We start from the raw sequence: 23,101 nt of genomic DNA, 5'->3' as shown, positions 1-23,101 counted from the left end.
TTTCAAATTACCCTCATATTTCTTTAAGATCTGTTAACATGAGATTCATGCAACATTTTAATTTTATTCTAAATATAAATTATGATGAAATATGCATAACTCTTTACATGTTCAAAATAAAACAGAATTTGGCTATACACATCATACTCATTCAGAATTCCTACATCTTGTATATATTACTGGTCACATTGGACTAGCTCCAATGAATGCTTTTTAATTTTTTAGCCCAAAGAATTTTTAGAATGTAACTTAAAAAGATTTCCTTCCTTTTTAAACACTTTCAGAAAATAAATTTACAGTAGAAACATGAATACAACACAAGAGAAAAGTTAGATGATCTACTACACGACAGATAACATCCACATTCGTGAAAGGCATACGATGGCAACCTTAAAGCTAATAAACAAGTTTTATGTACATGTTTACCATTGGTAAGTTGTAGTCTTATCATGTTCAGGTACTTCTGCAACACCAAATAGGGCTCAACTTATGTCATGTTAATCTTGAAACTTTCACTTCTGTGCCCTCTGGTGTGTTATTTCAAATGCCACAATATCATAAAATAAAACAAGCTAATACAATTTCAGAATTCTCAATTAACAATGCTACAATTTGCAGTCAACCCAATTCAAAAATTTTAAATTTACAAACAAAATTGCAACTGAGTTTTAAGCTGTCAAATGTGGATATGAACACTATATTACAAACCCTGTTTATACAATGTAAACATAGGAGATATCAAAGAATGTGCTACAAGTGCCGTCAACATGTTTCAAATAAATATATAGATATCACAAAATTGAACCAAACTAAACTTCCTTTGACACTTTCAAACAAAACTGAAACGTGCAGAATAATTACAATTAGTTCATGAAACTGAATAGCTTCCTGTATTACCCATATGTTAAGTTTATTTCAACATGACTTCAACACCTCAAATTACACAGCAGGGCTAACAAAAGCTGGTGCCTTCCCTTTAGACAATATCTGGGACAGAGATCCTAGTATGATCGTAAATGTATAAGAAACTCGAATTTAAGATGCAGGATATATTACATAAAATTGTAGTTTCCTATTATTAGTTTATAATCAAACTGTGCAATATACGAGTGATAAAATGCTGACGTTCCAGTACTTATGTTCACCTGTACGCTACAAGATATATGCAATGCTAAGTGAATTTGTTCATAGTTACACGAGATAATGATCACAAAATTTTTATTATGTCATTGACAGACATACTACTGTGCTGTTCTAAATTTTTAGAGCATCTTGTGATGTACAGACTTGTACGAAAATCTGAATTACAATTCAGATTTTCCATATTTTTATTATATACCTTTAGGACATGGTGCAGATTACCAAGGACAGCATCATTATGAAAGTAAGATAAAACTAATGATTCCCAACTTTTTATACTCAAAGCATTATAGCTGTCAGCAGATATACTGAATATATACATTTTCGTGAGAGAGAGAGAGAGAGAGAGAGAGAGAGAGAGAGAGAGAGAGAGAGACCTACACAAAAGTCCAATGTTTAATTTTTAATTTTGAAGATAAACTTACAGAACTTTCCGTTTACAAATTGTGACTCGTACTGATTATGAGTGGCAATGGTAACAATACAGTATTAATTATAAACGAAAAAAATATGTAAATTTTTATCTATAAAAAGTTGGTTTATTATAACATATATACATACAGTCAAAGTAATATAGGCTACAGAGATACAAAATATTATACTTTTTTAACGTTTTCTTGAGAAATAAACTCTCATCATAATGAGTAAGTTACTTGCTATCAATGCTAAAACTATTTGGTTGGAGTACAATATCATTTTCCAGTTGACCTACTGAACTTAACCAATTTTATCCTCCAATTGTAGATAAAAAAAATCTCAAATACATTCGATGTATAAGAATACTATTTCACTCTAAATCTTGAAATATGATTTATATTTTCAAATATAAAAGCTGACCATATAATTCATGTCACGAAAGTAGTATCTGTACGTTAACACAATCTTTTGCTGTACGTTAAATATATTAGACTGACTTCTAATAAATACCATATAAAAACATTTATCTATTATTAATGTAAGTAGATTACTTAACACGCAGCAAGAAGAAAAGGGAAAAAAAAGATAAAAAAAAATGGTAACAAGAATTAACGTATGCACAGACAGGGCAAAAGAAAATAAGTTAAATGTTTCACAAAATATTACAGGTATGTATATTCCAATTTAATTTTGCAATTAATAATTATATTTCACCATGCGAGTACACATAAGCCATCTCTATCGAGGGGGTTCTAACCCCATCACAGGAGCATTGTGCTCAACGTGGGACATCATGGCTAGCATTCATTCATTCAATTATATTTAGGAGATGTGTTAAATTCAGCTAATTTTAATTGAAAAGAATTTCATTACTTCATATCTCTTAGCATTTTCATTTTCTAAGATCTCAATTTATTATACAATGAACATAATACAAAAATATAAAAACACAGTGAAGGCATTAAATTTCTTTTATATACCGCAAACTACAAATTATAGGTAATTTTTATATTCTCAGCTCGAATTATAGGCTAAATTCCCGATTCTTTGACATTCATTCACATTATTCTTTGTTTAATATTAATTAAAGATGAAAAATTAAATATTATTCCTTTACAGGCTATTCGAACCTTTGCTGAAATCATACAAAATTCTTACACACAACCCATTCGTATTACAAAATTTACTTCAAATTGATAAACGTATGCAGTAAAAATAAACAGAAAATCGGATGCAGGTGTAAAAGAAATTATATAGACTAACTCCTTGCAATATGCAATTATTACAAGCACTAAACTAATAACCCTGTTCTAAATCATGATAGTATCAAGTATGAAATAGATAATTTAATTTCATGAAATGCAAGTATTGGAAGCTGAAAACTATTAAGACAGGATATGTCACCTACGACAATACTATTCTTCATTCTGCAGTTGTTTATATAATTTTTAAAACATGTCTTAAGCAAAAACTTGGGAACCACTGGTTTAATCTAAAAAATATACTCAAAGCATTGCTTTGCTATTTTTATTTAGGAAATTGAACTTGTTCACAACGTAAATTAATATTTATCTGCAATGTGCACACAGCATACAATAAATATACAGCTTATACTAAATCCGCACTAAAAGTTAACATTGCCGATAAACACTGTCATTAACAACTTTTGAAGTTATCAAAAATTGCTAAGATCATGATTATAATCACGATGTTTTTGTTAATGAACTGTCAAAATGTTGATCAACAATGTTATAAAAATATTTTCAGTGTGGATATACCTTAACTAGCTACGTATTGACAGATGTAATTTCTAATTACACTACGTACAATTACACAAGTCATATATACACATATATACCTAACATATATTTATGAAAAGCATTTTTTATTCATTTACATCAGTCTGCTCATTTCAGATAAAAAAGATTTCAGTACATTATATTCCTTCTTACATTTCTTTTCCTTAACACTACCTATGGACTGTAACTCATTTCATACTTAAGCTCCATAGCAAAAGAAAAGATCAGTGATAAAGAAGTAACTATGTACTTTATCAGCCATACAACTTAAATATCAGTATTTTATTTCAGTTTCTTCGACACTGAGCCTGGACTTACTACAGACATCTGAGGGGTGTTCAGTTCACTTAAACTGACGTCCATGATATTGCTGGACTCTGGGGTAGAAGGAGAACTCCACTGATCTGCTTCAGGGTTCTCGAACATATCCACCATGTCTAAGAGATTTGAAGAGTATGTTGCAAGTTCACTGCCTGAAAACAGTGAATCAGCTACTAGAAGAAAACATTTATATCTCCCTCCCTTTTAATTATAAAATCTCTTATTTTTCTTTTCTCTTTACAGTACCCATTGTATAAAATGTTTGCTTTACATGTGTGGCAGAATTTTACATGGTATTCATATAATAAAACAATTCATCATAATACTGTCTCCAAAGAAGTCTGAAGCCCGTAGAAATAAGTACTATTACATTTATTTATCATTATAAATATAAAAAATAACAGTCAGCATGAAGTCAAGTCCATGTTCAAGTTGATTATGAAACACAAATGTTATGCATTACATTAATAAATTACGAGAAAAAAAAAACTAACAGATATTAACTTATGTTGTAATATGAATAACACATTAACTCACCAGCTGAGTTTCCCTTTTCTCGATCTCCAGGCAAATCATCGAATGCTGATGCCAGAGGATCATCACTGAACAGCTGACAAAACAAGAATTTACCATTAATGCATTACAATACATAAGTAATGCCCCAAACATTTATATAAGGTCTTTGCAAAATAGCACTTCTCTTTAAAAACTTCATACTTCTAATTTTTGTTCAGTGGAATACCCAAAAATCCACTTCTGAGCACAATCACTGTGGAAGTCTAAAATTTCGTATCTGTTTTTCTTTCGTCTTTCCTTTTTTGACTGGAACTGGCATACTCAACTAACATATATTTATTACCTTATTTTGTTGCAAAATAAAACAAATAGAAGACCTAATAACACTGGCATGAGATGATAGAAGATCCAGGAGTCTAATATGTGAAAGCATATGATGATAAAACAAATCACAAATTTCTCTACAATAACAAATATCAGAATGTAAAAGAGAACAGAAACTAACGACTGTTGTCTTCTTTCCTTCAGTAGAAAACTGTGCCAACTAGCATCACACTGCAGCCACACTACTCAGAGAATGAACGTATTTGATAACAGTATCTACTATAACATGCATTGCATGCTAAAATCAGTCGCATAAATATACAATATTATCTCTCAACATCTAATTAATTTTACAGATTTTACGTTACGAGTCAAAATATCTACTGCTATCGTGATTACAATACAAACCGATATGCATATACAAAAATGCATATACGGTAATTTTATTTTTAGGGAGGGCACAATTACTTACATATAAAACGATGGCATGAGAATATAAAATGTTCTTCAAAAATTGCAGAAAATTTACGCATGTATCATAGGAACAAAAGACAAACTAATGGCTGGCAAGAGCAGGGGTGGGGGTGGTAGTAGTGTTGCAATGGTGATGGCAGTCTTCAGTGCTGTAGTAGTTTTGGGTTCAAACCCAGATAAGGACAATGGGTTTTATATGGACAAAAATCCTTAGCATGGCTTACTTCAGAAGAGAACTAAAGGAGATTACATGTTGCAAACTTACAGAACTTTAAAGAATTCTGTCCTTTAATAGAAAGTGTGATGAAAAGTTTATTGACCATTTCTAATACAGGTACTCTAGAGACAAATGTATAAGCAAGCTGCATATAATTACAGAAGTTTTGAAATGTTTGGACCAGGAAAAGCAAAAAGAGTATTCATGTTAAGATTCTTTAGACTTGAAGGTCGTGAAAATTTGCAGAAAGTGTGAAACAATGCCAAATATTCTGGGATGTACATAAAAAAAAAGATATATACAAAGATTTATAAAACACAAATCGAAATAAAATTTAACCTGAGATAATCTAATATTACAACCTAATCAAATTTACTTCAACATAAGGGGAGGTATGAATTACACCCACAGTGAAATAGTGAAGAACATACAATTGTTATATAAGCTGCAAAGACCTCAGTTACTGTTCTGTAGCATTACAATTCTATATCAAACCTGATTCAAATACTTCACGTCTCAAGGCCAGTACATATACACTACTGGCTTCAGGCTAAAATAAATCTACCTTTAAGAAATCTTGTTCGAAGGCAGGTATAGCAGCACATACCCCCAACAAAGTGTTTGCATCCAAACTGTAACCCTCTCCTTTAAGAAGTTCTCTTAGACTGTCCAGTTCGCTTTGCACAGTATCCACATGACAATCCAGTTCATCCCTGAATCAAAGTAAATAAAATATTAGTAACTATAAACATTACCAAATCTGTTATCACATGATACAAATATAAACAGACAGAATCTTATTTAACAACTGTTGTTTATGTAGTAGTGAAAGACACGACATACTTGACGAGCTCTTTGCCTCGAACAATAATATCTACATGCTGTCTTCTAACAAGATTCCATTAACGACAATATCTTATACAGCCACAGCTTCATTAATTAAATATGACTGACGTTCGAAGATATGGTATTAGTGTTGGTTATAGCCACCATGCTTCCATGTCATTTTTACTTGTGGGGAAACCTTAAAAGACAGTATTCACAGAAACAATCGCCACGTGTTGGAGGCACCAAACGACAGCAATTTGGAAGGAGATAGCATGAATTAAAAAAAAAACAATGTCATGTGAACAACAATCTTTAGCGAAGATATCATGAATGTTTATATGCAAATAGACAGAACTGATATCTACAGGTAGTGTAGATACAGAATCCTACTTTGCTGGGCTCACACGGTCAGTGCTTTTAAGAGTGGTTCAGCCTATGTGCAGTGGGACAAAGGGGAAATAATTGCTCTGTATATGTTAAAAATTACCAGAAAATATGTTGTTGTTGTTTTCTAAAGCCAGGCATTTTACAATAAAGTCATTTGACCTCTTGCACTCCAATATTTTTCAAACATATTATCATGACCAGCCACTGAAGCACAGATTTTGAGGTGTTCCGAATCCATTTCTTGGTTTGAGTTGCACAATGGACAGTTAGGGGACTAATATATTCCAATTCTATGCAGGTGTTTGGCCAAACAATCATGGCCTGTTGCCAATCTAAATGCAGCTACAGACGATTTTCGTGGTAAATCGGGAATTAACTGTGGATTTTGATGCAGAGAGTTCCATTTTTTCCCATGGAATTGTGTTATCAAATTTTGTTTGTTGAAGTCTAAGTATGTAGATTTAATAAATCTTTTCACAGAGTAATATGTAGATTTAGTAACAGGTCTGTAAGTAGCAGTGCTGCCCTTCTTTGCTAAAGCATCCACATTCTGGTTTCCCAGGATTCCACAGTGAGATGGTATCCATTGGAATACAATTCTTTTATTGAGTGATATTAATTGAGAAAGCATTTTAGTTATTTCTGCTGTTTGAGATGAAGGTGTGTGTTTAGAGACTATTGATAGAATAGCTGCTTTGGAGTCTGACAATATAACTGCATTTTTAAATTTACTGATGTGGCATAGAAGATTCCTGAGACTTTCACTTATTGCAATGATTTCTCCATCAAAACTTGTTCCATACCCAAGAGATCTATAAAGTGAGAAGAGACAGCACGTAACACCTGCACCAGCACCTTGTTCTCTGGAGATCAAGGATCTGTCAGTGTATAAATGAAGCCAGTTTTGTGGAGGGTATCTAATATTAATTGTCTCTAAAGACATTTGTTTTAGTATTTCAGTGTTTACTTCTGATTTCAGTATTTCTTCTGTTAAATTTAGATTATATTCCATATTTAATAGAGTTAAAGGGTTTGGTTTAATTTGTAGGTTTTCTTTTAAATTCGGGATATTGATTTTTCTGTTTTAATTCTTGAACAATGGATATGAAACTTTTTTGAGTTTTCAATCTACAGAGAGGACTGTATGAATGCCAATTGTTTCCTGGTAATCTGATAAGTTTTTCATATTGAATCAGTGCTTTTTCTTCTATTGTCATTTTGATGCTGTTAATATTAGTGAGGAATCTCATAGAATCTAATGGAGTTGTTTTGATTCCACCAGTAATGAGTCTGAGAGCTTGGTTTTGAACATATTCTATTTCGTTTATGAAAGGTGAAGTAATTAAAATTTCTCCGCAGTATGTCAGCACTGGCTGTATAAACATTTTGTATGTAGTGTTCAAAGTATTCCTAGAGCATCCCCATTTCTTTCCAGAAAATATAAAAGTACTCATATAAACACTGGCATAGCATTGAGCTATCACACTGGACAATGTTTAAAGGCTGCGCTCTGACATGGGTTCTAATCCCACTTGGACAGATTTTCTGGTTGAGTTTCTTTCAGACGTTTTCCCCAATTTCAAGGCGAACATCAGGTAATCACTTCACAAATCCTAGGATTCATTTTGCCAAATAACAACTAGCTATCATCAATTCCAATGCTAAATAACTTGCAGTTGATATAGCTTCATCAAATAAAACACATACACACAGTACTGTATAAAATTGTACAATTACCCACCTTTTGAAAATAGAATCATCAGAATTGCCAGTACAAGCCAAAACCATGTTCGATGGAGAAGTTCTTTTGTCATTGGAAGTAGAAGGCTCTTGTTTAAAGACCAACAAATCATTAGTGCTGAGACTTTTATTACTGTTGGCATCACTGTCTGCCAAATTGCTGTCAATAAGGACTGGACTTCCAAATCTGCCTTTAGGGTCAGGAGATAAAGACAATATGTCATTCATTGTAGGTAATGAAATATTTCTGCTATCCTGGGAAGTGGCTGATTTGGATAATTCCTTTTTACTTGCTGCTGCCACACTGCTTATAGCAGAAATTGCTTCATTTGTAGCAACTGCCAGAGGATCAGGAGTCAACAAAACATTCTGAGCATCTGCTTCTATGTCCTCTGTATTTTTTTCGAGAAGACTGACATTCTTGTCATTTACTAATGTAGGTAGAACATCGAGAAGATTAACTCTGTAAAAAAATTAATAGGAAATAATTAAAATGGAAACAACAGTACATTAAGAGTAACTGTCATGAAAATTAAATATTACACAAAAATGGTTCTGAAGTGCCTATTCATCTGATAATGCTAATAGAGTTGAATTCTTTCAGATTTTTTCCTGCTATTTACAACATTTTATCTCAGTCTCTACAGTTTCCTGAGTTCACAAAGTATTATTTATCCCACAAACTAGCCAAATTTCATATTTCCCACAATTTACACAAATTCTGAGCTTTGGCCAAATCCAACTACTTCAACAGAAAACAATATTAAGCTAAAAATATTGCAGAAGGTGGAAACTTTTCCAAGCATATCACACGTAACATTAGCAAAGAATCTAATAATTTCAGTTTCAACCACCAATAACAACAACGTGCAAAATCTAAAATGTTCGATATAATGGATTATAAAAATTAACTGAACTTATAAAAAGAGCTAAGGAAACGAAAATATATTTGTTTATAAAAAGAGCTAGGGAAATGAAAATACAGGGTGGACTGCTCGAATGTACCTAATTTCAATTGTATGTGACTGGTGAACAGTTGAAGATAGAACCTTACAGTAACGTTTATATGAAAGGAAAACTCAACAAGTTTCCAATCCTGTTGGTAGATAGTGCACAGACACAGTTTCTTTTCGTAGATTGTATCGATTGTCAAAATGGCAACACCGCAGATGAAAGCGCAAACTGTGTTGTGGTATGCGGAGTTTAAATCAATTTTTAAGAGTTCAAAGGGAGTATCGGCGAGTGTCTAACCATGATGCTCCAACTGCTAAAAGCATTAAGAAGTGGCACGATACATTTTTAGCTACAGGATCGGTGTTGAAGAAGCATGGTGGTGGTCGTAGAACATCTGACGAAATGGTTGCAAATGTTCAAGCCACGTATGAGCGAAGCCCGCAAAAGTCATTAAGAAGAGCTTTGCAGGAACTTCAAGTACCAAAATTAACATTGCAACGAATTGTCCACAAATGTCTCAAACTGTATGCATACAAAGTGCAGTTAATGCAAAGTCTGGAGCCGGATGAAAAACCCAAACGAGTGGAATTCGCCAATATGATGCTAGACCGTCTCAGCGCTGATTCTGATTTTATGTCCAAGATTTTTTTCTCAGACGAAGCCACGTTCCATGTATCAGATAAAGTGAACCAGCATAATGTGCAGATCTGGGGATCACAGAATCCTCACGCTATACAACAGCACGTTCGTGAGAGTCCCAAGTTAACTGTGTGGTGCAGTTTGTCACAGCAGCAGGTTATTGGACCATTTTTCTTCGCTGAGAGAACTGTGTGTGGTACCACATATCTTGACATGCTGGAGCAGTTCTTCTTTCCACAAACTGAACACCTGCAGCCTAACAACATTTTCCAGCAAGATGGCGCTCTTTCACATTGGTTGAATGACGTTTGTACGACTTTAGACGTGTTTCCTGGGCCTTGGATTGGTAGGGGAGGACCGATCGCTTGACACCCCCCCCCCCCCCAAGATCTCCAGATTTAACACTGCTCGATTTCTTTCTCTGGGGCTACATCAAATATAAAGTGTACGCCACCCCAGTCAGAGACCTTCGTCATCTTCGGGAGCTCATCATAGAAGCTATTGAGAGCATTCCAGAAGACATACTCCAACGTGTGTGGCAAGAAATCGTTCATCGCCTTGATATCGTCACAGTGACAGCTGGAGTCCACACAGAGATATGGTGATGTGCATATTGAAAATTGCTGAGTTTTCCTTTCATATAAATGTTACTGTAGATTTCTATCTTCAATAATTGTTCACCAGTCACATACAATTGAAATTAGGTACATTCGAGCGGTCCACCCTGTATTATATTTGTTTATAAAAATAGCTAAGGAAACGAAAAATATTATATTTGTTTATAAAAAGATCTGACTGGAATCATATGTGTGGTTTTGTGTGTCAGTGTGGATACAAGTACATGGGTGGGGGGGATGCCCATGAGATTTTAATATGGTTTAATTCGTGTGCATGGTTTTATTATAAATTTGTATTCTATTTTGTATACATATTATTTGCAATAATTGTGAGAAATTGTATGTTAATCATCAGTTGTATAATTACCAGTAATTTGTATCCATCCAATATATAATATATTTTGAATTCAGGGCTACTGTGATTTTTCAAATATTCCAATTTTATGACTTGTGTACATATAATAAAGCCCTTGTACCTGATACATATATCAAAGAGACTGACTATAGAATTTCCTCCTTAAATATCTGCAGTGCTTGGGAAAAGCGGCATAAGTCAGTTTCCACAAACATTTTTTTTATTAATTTATTGACAACTTACAGAACATCTGCTCGCTTGGGGAAAGATACATAAGCATTTCTCCCATTACAATAATTCATATAGAAGAAAATCAAATTGACATAAACAAATGTGGAGACAGGTTTTTTTTCCTTCTCCAGCAAAATTAACATTTTTTACTTGTGCCACTTTTCCCGAGCACTACAGATATGGTTTCCACAATTTCACTAGCATATAATATACCATTACCCATAATTTACATAATTTTCCCAGATTACCTGACAAATAAAAAATCAGAGTTCAACTGTTATTAGGAAGATATGTGAGCTTCTGCATACATGATGAGATATAATTCATAAGAATTAGTGTGAGTGAAAAAGTGAAAGTGGATGTGGATGTATGTGTACACAAAAGTGTAACATGGCTTACCATTATAGCATAACTTTATCATAAATTTAACAAATATCACACAACGAAATATCATATTTAATTAACTTTTTGTAGTGAAACAACTACAAACTGCAATCATAAACTGAACTACATTAAAAAATTAATCTCAAAATTGAAAAATCATATTGAGAATACACAAAACAAAAAAGCTACTACTTTTTCTATTGTATTTTGTTGATATTTGGAGGGAGGCCATATGGCCCACTGGTCTATTGTCCTACTCCCCAGCTTGGAACATTTCCAACCCACCACACGAACTGACTGTGCTAAGGTTTACTGCATATTCTGGTTACAAGCAGGTAATCTCACTCCTGCTCAAGCCAGCCTCCTCCATCCTTTGTCAGCAATTAGGGAATGTTATGAAAAGTAATGATACAGTGAATGAGACAAAATTATGTAGATTCTTGCCATGAGGTAAAGAGATAATTGTGACAAAAATCCCAAATGCAACCTGTCTGCCACAAATAACAATACATTTTTCAATTAAAAATCTCAGGTCTTACTGGGACTCGAACCCAGACCACCTGCATGACAGGCCAGCGGTTTAGTCCACACAGCCACTGCAGAAATAAGCTGGTACTTGCTCTGAAGCATAATTTAAAGTTGTGTTACATATTTTAAAAAACTATTGTGGTTTCCACGAACAAAATTAATAACATTAATCAAAGTTCTACTATATTCCATGAATTCACACATATCAGAACTGAAACCGAAATGAAACAAGTCCTTGCATATGTTCTATACTAGAATGGTTCTAGTCCCATCGCTACCCTCCCGTTTGTCTTGTCTTCACTTTTCCCCAAGTACTCCCATTGCTTCTTTTTACATCTCCAGTCCTGGCATCAGCACATCTTCGACTTAGCTCATCAGAGTCATAGGACCAACGATCTCAATATTCTAGATTTTATCAATGGCACTCCCACTTCCCCTGCCCACAAACTAGTGAACAACACAAATTACTTAAATAAGTAACTATATATGTAACCTGAGCCATAATCTCTAAGTGGACAGCACATAAGGCTGTAAAAAGCGAATTTCAATTGTACCCTATAAAATTACAGTGAATCATGAATTAAAAGAAAGTGATTATGAAAAGAGAGCCTGCAAAATCTGTGGTATATGGTAATAATCCTAAAACAATCAATGAACTTAAAACGAATATAATTAATTATATGCAGTCAATTACGAAAGAAACATTTGTCAAAGTGTGCAAAACTAGCGTAAAAGAGTCGAACTGTGCCTTCAAGAACGAGGAAAACACTTCCAGCCTCTGTTATAATTGTGGTGAGTACACACCTTACGTTTTGTTCCTAGTATAAGTTCCAGCTATTACCAACATAACTACAGTTGCTAACGTATACATTCCGCTGTCTCCAATGTGGAGAGACTGCCCTGGCGCATTGTACTATGAAGAGTGCAAAAGAGAGATCCTACTGCATAATGAAAATTTACCAAATTATCTATATTGAGAATTTTTAAAATTTAAAATCAAGTTTTTCTAAAAGAAAAAAAAAACTCACCCATTAGCCAATGATTCCTCTTCAGGTGTAATGGAAGTTGCTTTGGGAGCTGTGTTGCGAGTAGAGGTCTCAGCAATGATCTTACTTGATGCATTTCCTCTCTTAGACCTTCTCTTCTTACCTTCAAAACTGCTCAATCTTGACCTATTCTTACCCTTCGATAATCTAGGTGTAATAATTGCTGGATTAACATCCAATGGTGAAGCAGTTAACAACATACTTGGACTAAGAGGACATTCTTCCGCCAAATCTAAAAGAACTTCAGGATTTGGGTTATTTGCAGTAGAAGGACTATCTGGAACTATTTCACTGGTGTTTGCATTATCAGCTTCATTTTGCTCATTATCAATCACAACACTGCAAAAACTGAAACAAGAGTTAAGTAGTTACACACAATACTTCACAATTTCTACTGAGACACTACAGATTAGGGAAAAAATGGAAGACCAGGAAAATTAAATACCATGCAACTTAGGGAAATTTCATTTAATCCAAGCATCATCCTCACCGCAGATACAGCAAATATAAATTATCATCTGATTCTCAGAACTGTTACTCATGCCACGCAAGAGAAAAGAAGGGTAATAGCAAATTCAGTATGAAATGATTTACTTTGAAAATGGTTCTTGCAATGAATTCAAATCTGACATTAAACACAAACGAAATTCATAATAAGATTTATAAAAATAACTTCTCTGTCTCACACTAATTCCCGCAGTATAACAATATCAAACACATACACTATTGTTATCACCTCTATTATCCTTACCAATACTATGATCATCACCGTCATGGTCATCATCACACTGCTATCATGATCATCACAAGTATCAGCAGCACAACAATCACGATAACCTATGATCGACATCAACATCACCATCATCAGTGCAACCATCACCATCACTACCACCATCATAATCATCAATTAGACTATGCTATTTAAGCCCACTGACTTAATCTAGCTCCCAAAGTTTATAACAGTTTGAAACATATCTCCCTACCTTTCCTCAGTCTGCCAACATTTCATTTTTTTTCTAAGCTCGTAATAATTTTATTGTATTTTAAATTGAATGCATTATGGTTTTATTTTCAATGGATATTCATTCCATTTTAATTTGTATTTAAAAGTCATATCTGCTGTAATTGCGTATCATTAGTCAAATGGCTAGAGCATCAGTTTTCCATGCCGGTAACCAAGGCTGATTCCCTCGCAGGTCCAAGGGAATTTGTGATAGACAAAGATAGTGCTTGGTGGTAAGATTTTTGGGGTACTCCCATTTCCCCTACCAGCATTCACCATTGTTTCACTAATCATCATCATCATCATCATCATCATCATCATCATCATGCGTAATTTGCCTCCTATGGTGCACTGAGGACAACAAACTGCAGCTTCAGTGTGCCACTCACAAATGGGGATGGTTGGGTGGATTATGTAAAGTCAAGTAACTGCCAGTGGAAAAAAAATAAATCTATTTTGTCCTGAATACAACAGAACACACATTTAATGTTTTTATATATATATATATATATATATATATATATATATATATATATATATATACTTTCTGGGAATGAATAGTTTGTCTTAAATGGGAGTTTTGCTTACTTGATGGGAAGAGCTACAAGAACAAAAATTATTAAATTAAATGCGAGAAAACGTTATAGTGAGTTTGTGTAAAATCGAAACTGTACTGTACAGAACTTGTTAGAAGAGTCCAAATTGCTGAACTGTAGGTTAGTACTACAGAACAGAAAAATTTCATAGACTTAATATTGTATCTCTAAATATGATTTTCCGTAAAGTTGATTTAATTGTGTCTATTAGTTGTTTATATTTATTAACTTTATTATCAATGGAAAGCACCACTTTTGTGACTCGGTTAGCTGTATGGCACCAAGAAATATTTTTATTGGCAAAAATATCATGCCAGAAAATCATCCTTTTCGGTGAATTATATACACAAAAATTTAAAGAATGATAATGTTTTCTAAGATTATAATTTTTCTTCTCAATTCACAATTCGTTTAATGTTTCTAAGTTTACCAAAAACAGAAAAAAAAAAATACTTACAGAAAATAAAATCGAAAATATAGAAATACATAAAATACAATAAAGTCCACTGGATAGTAAGAAGATGGAAACATTCTTATTATTATACACACATCCAACACGTCCTAATGAAAGTGTCGGTAAGACAACAAATCACTGGATATTAAAATCAAACCTACTAACCTTCTTTGTACTCATTTTAGTGCAAAAATTAGAGAAATAATTTTTATGATGTTCAAAATCTGTAAGTATTACTGTATAGACTAGTTTAATAATTCTAAATAAACACAACAAAGGTTGCAGGGCTATATTTTTAATTTTTATGTGGTTATTAAAATAGGATGTTGTTATTGTTGTTGTCGTCGAATGGCCGGGGGTGGGTAGGTAGGTGTGTGTGTCCAATACCTACCCACTTCCCTTATGTGATTTGCATTCTACATATTGAAGATAGATTGCAGGACTGCGATCCATTTTCAAGTTAAACACCAATTCGGCGGGCCACACTATGCATGATGTGTATCTGTGGAGAGTTAGGTCGTGTACTAGGGTGAGTTTATGTGTTAGTGTTATGTAGGAAATGGGTGAAGATGACGATGAGGAGGAGGGGAGAAGAAGACACTCAGTGTCAGCATGCAGCCTATTCCTGTCGAATAGCACAAGGGGACAGCCAGGCTTAACATTCTTGTTTAATGGACGAATCACTGTCAACAGACATATGCCTTCTCTTCGCATGCATTACAGAGAAATATGGAATTTAATGAAGGCACACTGGTGCACAATCTAGTGATTACAAGCTGTGCACCATCACCTCTCCTAGTACAGAGGTAGAAATTAAACATTAAAATCTCTGACGCCAACGGAAATCCAACCCAACCTGACTAGTCTGAAGACAACCACAGAGCTAACTCTGCAGACAAAATGTAAAGTGTGTAAACTACAAAATGAATAAAAAATGTAGCATAATATAATCTAAAACTGAATACAAATAAACAAAAACTAGTTATAAAATGTAATACATATTATGCTATGGCATCTATTACGCGAGTAAATACGGCAATTAACAAAGGCTTAATTTGTAAATAATAATGTAAACCTGCTCCAAATGGTTTAGGAATGAAAATATTTTATCATTGAAATATTTCATATTTTGACAATTTTCTTTGTATTGTGCCAGTATCTGCAACATATTCATGTAGGTGAAAGTGACCACATGTAAATTAAAATAAGTTTCCATAATACATACTCAGAAGGAAGATAAACTTCTGTGGCTGTCGGTTCAGCATTTGCTCCACAATCTTCAAGTAATTCTGCAGTATCGAGCTCATGAATAACTGGACCAGTTGGGGAACGTGTATTCTGAAATTATAACCAATTGTACAATTTGTCACGAAATGATATAATACTGTACATCTTTTAAATATTGTACAACTCTAATAGAAATACACGAAGTTGCCCAAGCCCTACTACACAATATCATAATTAGGACTCAATCTCTTACAGATAAAATTTAGAGGATTTATAGGCTACCTCTAGATTAAAATAACGAAAATTTATTAAATTTCCAATGACATCCTGTCAGAAAAAAAAAAATAAAAAAAAGTCACATGCAATACAACTTCTTCCCTTAACAGAACATTTTCCACCAGGTAGATTGGCTGTGGCGGGAATTTTGTTTGTGCAGCAAGATCACCAGATCTTATGAGCTTGAACTTTTTCCTGTGAGATAATTTAGGTATGTCAGTGTATGCCAAGCCCATGATGACAAATAGCAATTGAAGAAAAGGATTATGGCTACAAAAGACAGAATTCTGTTACTCCTGGGATCTTCGTGAGTGTCTAACAATGAATAGTTCTCCGTCACTGCGAGCACTTCCTGTAATTGTGGATCAGGTGGGTAGTTAAATGCTGTATTTTACAGGGTGATTTGTTGTGTGCAGCACAACTTTCCAGACTTTGAGTCATCTATCAGGCAAATGATGTGATGCCCCATATTAGCTCACAAAAAATAAGAGTATAGAGGAATAAGCTCCATATTATAGACAAACTTAACAGACATTATAAGAAGGAAAATTGCAAGCATTACAGAAATAAGTAAAGTTTTTCATGTGAATAACAATTTCATCAGAAATGTCTGTAACATATGAGAATACAGACACATGGACATCCCTTCAAACAACTTCATTGGTTATTGTTCATGAAATAAAAATATAATTGTGTGCATGCTATTCTTAATCAAAGTTATATGAGTAAAAATATATGGGAAGTTGCAGATCGATAATGACACACCTATACCTGATGTGCATGTTCCCAGCTGGGATACCAAAATATTTCGACACACATTTGGGAGGAATAATTTTATTAAACATTTTTTAGGTAAAATGACTCTTGAAAATGTACTTTTGTTAAAAATTACAAAAACAGCATTTTTTGAGACATGAATCTATATACATGCCAATAATGTTTCTATTGCTTGAACATAATTCTGAAGTTTAGTATTGCTAAGGAATTTTTCATGTAATAATCTGCTTTTAGATATCAGAGGATACTGATCAGGCATTAGTTAACATCTACAACCGAAAGTATAAACTGAAGACAGATGAAACAAGAACATGTTTAAGAATAATTTTGCTTATGAATAAATGCTCCAATAATCACCACCATGAGTACCACATTGATGCAACATAGATCCCTCTCTCATGGTTCATCAAGGGCAATGCTGAAGGCAGAAAAGTCAAGCACTGCTCGAGATCTATGATCAAGAATCAAAACTACAGGCCATTGTTAAAAAAAATTCGTACATGTAATTAGGGTTTAAGCTATAAAATATACTTATGCAAATTGTGAAAAGCTTGTGCAACATTCTAATTCACTGTACAGAAACAAAAAATTATGTAATTTGTTTCTTGACATTAAAATATGTCTATTTTTATGAACATTCCAATCATTGAAAGCAGTTGGAAAATAAATTTCTTCACGAGTAGGCCTTTCAAGATTTACTGTTAGATTAGGAGAGTGCCAACTCCTTTTACCGAAAGGTGATTTCTAGTTTCAGTTTTTACAAGATTCACGCAACTAAATCCTCCCTCACAATCTACAGTATGCAAAGAATTGTTGCAGCATAATGCATAACTAAATCAATTGGAGGATATTATTCATTTAACTTGTTAACATACATGAATTGTACCAACTCTTTGAAATCCATTCCTGAAAATCTATTGCTCAATATCTTCTTGAATATTGCCCATTCCATTAACATTTCATTTAAATTTAAACTCTCCAGAAATAATCATTTCATATCTCTGATTTCATTTTCTCCACACCTAATCATCTTCGTTTCTGAAGTTTTCTGAAGCCCAATGTGCTTGTCGCATTTTTACACATTTACATGGCAGTTTGTCGCATTTTAGAAGTTGAATAGCAAAATGCGACAAATACTATTGTGGCTTAAACCCTGCATATAATTATGAATCAATGTGGAACTATTTTTATATTTACGTCATGCAATTGGACTAATAAGTATCCCACAAGAAGTAAGTATATTGCAAGTACTTACAGGGCCAGAGTTCAGATCAGAAATCTCGGGTCCGACTTTCGGACTTTTAGCAGGACGATGTGAAGTGTCATTCAGCATTAAGGGATAATGTCTCTTGATACCAATTCCTCCATTCCTAGATGACTGCACCATTGTTACCAAGAATTGTATCAACTGTAATATAAATTGGGTAAACAAAACATTTCATTAATCATCACGCACTTCCTTCATACTCCACCAATGTACTAGCAATGATATTTAAAGAAACTGTGAAAAGAGGTACACAATACTTAAGTCATTTGGCAAACACCTGACTCAACTAAGGAAATAATCAGAAACTTCGTTAAATAAACAACTTGATAAAATCTCTTGCTTATACATTGACATGCCATAGTATTTATACACTGTAATAAATGAATTAAATATTTAAAATACACTGTCAATTGAGGGTGTTTAAATGTATCTACTATGTCAGGGATCGTCAGCACAGAGCACGCTGGGGCTAGTCACTCTTACCCACGGAAAATGCAGTGCACTAGAGTGCAAACCGTAGCTGCTAGCGGATATGCTCTCTATCTCTCCCTGTTGCACGACAGTGCACACGGGACAGCACTGCCTACCCATTGCACATTTCGGCGAGTGCTGACGACCACTGTACTATGTCAAGGACATTGGAACATATAGTAAGGTATGAAAAATGCAATACTTTTCTAAAATGGAAATAATTCCTGCATTATCTTCTTTCAACACATCTCTTCATAATATTAAACATATTAAATACCATAATACTTGTACGATTATGAAGTTTGTATTGCATTAAAATTTTCCTCGTGTAATGAGGTCCAAAATGGTATTCCATACACAGAGTCCCCATTTCACAGATCTGTGATTTTTGACATGGAATATGTCTTTCCCTGCACCAAGTATGGACACCTATTCTGGGATCCGTGGTAAAACAAAAAACAGCAGAGTTTCAAATGCTTACTGTAACAAGAAAATGAGCCTTAGCTGAATACCAATGTTATTAATAACCAGTTCTTGAACCAATGTAACTTGTGTGACCACGCCTAATGACACTACCTCCTCTACCTATTGACTCGAGAGCATCAAAGTTACATACAAAATTAACAGTGCCATGTAGCTTCTCTCAGTAATATCTCAGTATTGAAAGTAGCTGCAGACTTGTGCGGCCACTAGTTTTGATTTGTAATCGCGAGTTCTGCAGCATTAAAGTAATAAGAGACACATATGATACACTTTGGGTGAACGATACTGAAAAATTTGTTGTGAGCTGAGACTAATGTCAGAATATCGGTTCATATGAAGAGGAAATATATTATTGCATGCCCTTCATTAATTACATCATAGACCAATACTCTCCATCTGTAAATCGTAACAAAAGTAAAACATTCAAACCAACAACTGCAACTTTATTCCCGAAATTCGATGACATATATTCTATATGCTAGTACATCCCTGACACAGAGCTTTATTTTTTTAACAACATCTAACTTTCAATGACATAATAACCAACCATCCATCCCTGACACATTCAACTACTCCTCTGCACTTGTGGTAAATATTTTACTGTCAGCTTCACTGCACATACATATATCTTAAGCATAGCAATTAAAACATATATAAATCTAAGATGTGACTATACCCACTTTAACTGAATGGATTCACTGATATACTCCTGAAGGCAAGCAGGCATTTTTCCTGTCTTAGCACAGATAGATAATTTATCATCAGGCTATCGGGCTAGAATGTTATCACGTCTGTTTTCCCTTGTGTGTTGTACTATTGTGTAACCAAAATATCAAAATATAGTGGATCAGTTGAAGTATTTCATTAAACAAATTGCTTTTACTGTATATAATTCATATGTGCTAACTCAGCTGGTGAAGTTCAAAGACAATTTCAAGGAAGATTCCATGGTTAAAAAGATCCACTAAGTACAGCTACTCACGAACTAGTGAATAAATTTCCTGCCTAGATGTTAGTAAAGTCCTCACGAAGAATGACTACAGACGACTTTGATTAATGTCTAGTGAATTTTCCTAGAAAATTTCTTAAGACCTTTTTCACGACAAATGAATATTTAAGCTTCTGTGAAACTTTCGATTAAGATAAAAACCCTAGCTCCTCACGCATCAACTTGTGTTTCTGGCAAAGAAGAAGCTCTCCAGGATGGTGAATGTCTTTGTAATTTTTGGCTTGCCGTATCACAAAATTATACCTGCGTTATTCAAGAATTCATTGGAATAAAAATCAGACGACACTGCACCCTCTGTCATTTATTTCAAATGACAAAAACGAATTAAAACATAAAAGCTTGTAACCAATTTCGAAGTGTCTCAAATACTATATAAATGTTATCCACCTTTTCCAACGAAAATTAATAAATTTTCTGAAATAGGTAATGTGAAAAAAAGTTATATCTTTTTCTGATGAAGCCCAATACAAAAATCGAAAAACAAATTGTGAGTCTGTATTTTCATGAAGATGATTTCGGTGCAAGTGCTGAATGATACTATGGGACTTCCACAAAAAGGCTCGTGATGGTATTGGCGGCACCAGCAAGAGATTTGCTCAATAACCACCATGGAAACTGTTCCACAATTGAGGAAAGTTGCTTTAAAACATACAACTATTTATCAGACTTGCCTTGTTCACTATCTGTTGCTGCTTCAAGTGCTTCTGTCTGAGGATGGCAACTTCACGCCACAGCACCTCATTTTCACGTTTCATGGCACTCAGTTGCGAGTCTAAACTATCTTGTCGTCCTTTCATACTTTTCACATCTGCTAACACCTTGCTCATCATTTCAGGTTTACCATTAGTGCGTCCTTCCTCCACTTTGCTTGTAGGTATCTAAACAAGAATAGTCATAAATATCAAGTAAGGAAAAAGTTTCATAATTCCGATGAAAGAGTATGAGAGTAAATAAAATACAAATTCACTATATTAACACGCAATTTCAATTCAATAATGTAAATTTATTTCAACCGCAACATATGCTCTAATGGTCTACATGAATTGAAAAATTAGCTGAAATGTAAATGATAAAACATACGAAATATTTTGTTCAGATGGAGTTGATTATAACAAGTAATTTCTGAATTCTTACATCCTTATACGACACAATATAAACTAACAACTATCCACACTACCCAATGAAAAATAAACTACAGGACTATCTCTGTGACTGGTGGCTAGCATGCTAGCTTCCAAATCTGAAGGTTCCAGATTTGGCTATCGGAGAATTATCCTTGAAGAAGAAAGTTCCCTGGATGTCTAGAGTCTGGAAATCTGTACGAATGTAAGTGCAAATGTGTCAGGTTATTAATTAACAAGTCAGTCTTCAAATAAAATACAGTCTATCAGGACTGTTACTGGATAGAAACTTGAACACATATTTCAAATATATATATATATAAATTTACCGCATTTACAGTTTTCCATTAATCTCTTTACATAGAGTCTATCTTAATTGAATAATACTTTTCCATATAAACATACGGTCTTAACTGCTTTGTTATGACAAAGGATAATAAGTTTAAGAAAAGTCACAAAAATGTGTCATACTTTCTCGTATGTTTTTCACGTGTTTCGCAACAATTCAGTTGTTTCATCAAATTTCTATAATATAACAATTTATAGTTACTCTTTCGAACAGCTATTCAAAAAAACATCCATAAACAAGATAATTCACTACACATCCAAACAAGATAAAACTTTCGTTTTCTGGAATGTACATAAAAATACAATGTTAAAAAAAGTATAAGATATTTGCCTTCATTTATAAACTGTATGGTTTAAGCAGATGTATTTAATTAATTTTGCACAACTGCACATAAAAGATATATGGTATTTGTATGCAGCAATCATTCTTAATATTTGTTTCCATTTACGAAAATCGGCCTTTCAGACTGATATACATGACACTGAAGTGTGTACGAGCTATGTCTGCTCTATTATTAGCAATCTTTGGAATGTAGCTTATCCCACATGAGTTGTTGGCACAACAGGACAGTAAGAAAATAATCACAGTAGACTATATAATTTTGAAATTACTTTAAACCACTGATCAAATTCCACCAAAGAAAGTACAGTAGTATTTCAAACTGCAGATCCACAACATTCCTTAGCCATGAGAATTTTTGGACACTTATTGAGAATATTACAGTATATATGACGCATGTCAGACAAGTGGCAGGACAATGTATTTCTTAAATACGTTAATTTAATTTTATATAAGTTACCATTCAACATTTGGAAGCATAGAATTCTATTCTATTTCGACAGTTTTTATTAAAACCAATAAACAGGGATTCATTTTTAACTTGTGCTAAAATCAAATAGGCCTATGCTTTACAAAATTTTAATTAATACTTTCATTAATCTTCCACTTCTCTGCATTAAATTTAGTATTAATTAGTTATCAGTCTATTGAACTCCATCATAAAAACTGCAGGTATATAAATTAATGATCATAAAATAATTCAAGTCCTGAAGTACAGGTAATTAAAATTACTGATGAATATGGTTACATAAAAATTTCTTATTCCATGTAATCTGATAGTTACCATGCTTACTTCTGGGACCAAGATATGT

General features: G+C 33.6%; 1 protein-coding gene across 2 annotated transcripts in view; it reads right to left on the bottom strand.

The window, feature by feature from the left end:
- Positions 1-1,657: 1,657 nt before the first annotated feature.
- Hsf (Heat shock factor) overlaps positions 1,658-23,101 on the bottom strand; it is a 29,483-nt gene continuing 8,039 nt past the window's right edge. The window contains exons 4-11 of one of the 2 annotated variants that reach the window (XM_069825786.1): positions 21,152-21,358; positions 18,506-18,658; positions 16,196-16,308; positions 12,900-13,265; positions 8,165-8,626; positions 5,816-5,921; positions 4,215-4,287; positions 1,658-3,829 (exon numbers count right to left, since the gene is read on the bottom strand). In XM_069825786.1, the coding sequence (XP_069681887.1) occupies positions 3,639-3,829; positions 4,215-4,287; positions 5,816-5,921; positions 8,165-8,626; positions 12,900-13,265; positions 16,196-16,308; positions 18,506-18,658; positions 21,152-21,358 (1,671 nt within the window). In that variant the 3' untranslated portion in view covers positions 1,658-3,638. Of the gene's footprint in view, positions 3,830-4,214; positions 4,288-5,773; positions 5,922-8,164; positions 8,627-12,899; positions 13,266-16,195; positions 16,309-18,505; positions 18,659-21,151; positions 21,359-23,101 lie in introns of both variants that reach the window. The other variant, XM_069825785.1, reaches the window with a different exon arrangement.

The sequence above is a fragment of the Periplaneta americana genome, chromosome 5, assembly GCF_040183065.1.
Source record: "Periplaneta americana isolate PAMFEO1 chromosome 5, P.americana_PAMFEO1_priV1, whole genome shotgun sequence".
In the NCBI taxonomy this organism is placed as follows: Eukaryota; Metazoa; Arthropoda; class Insecta; order Blattodea; family Blattidae; genus Periplaneta; species Periplaneta americana.
The sequence above is the reverse complement of the archived record's forward strand: the minus strand, read 5'-3'. Positions and strand labels throughout refer to the sequence as shown.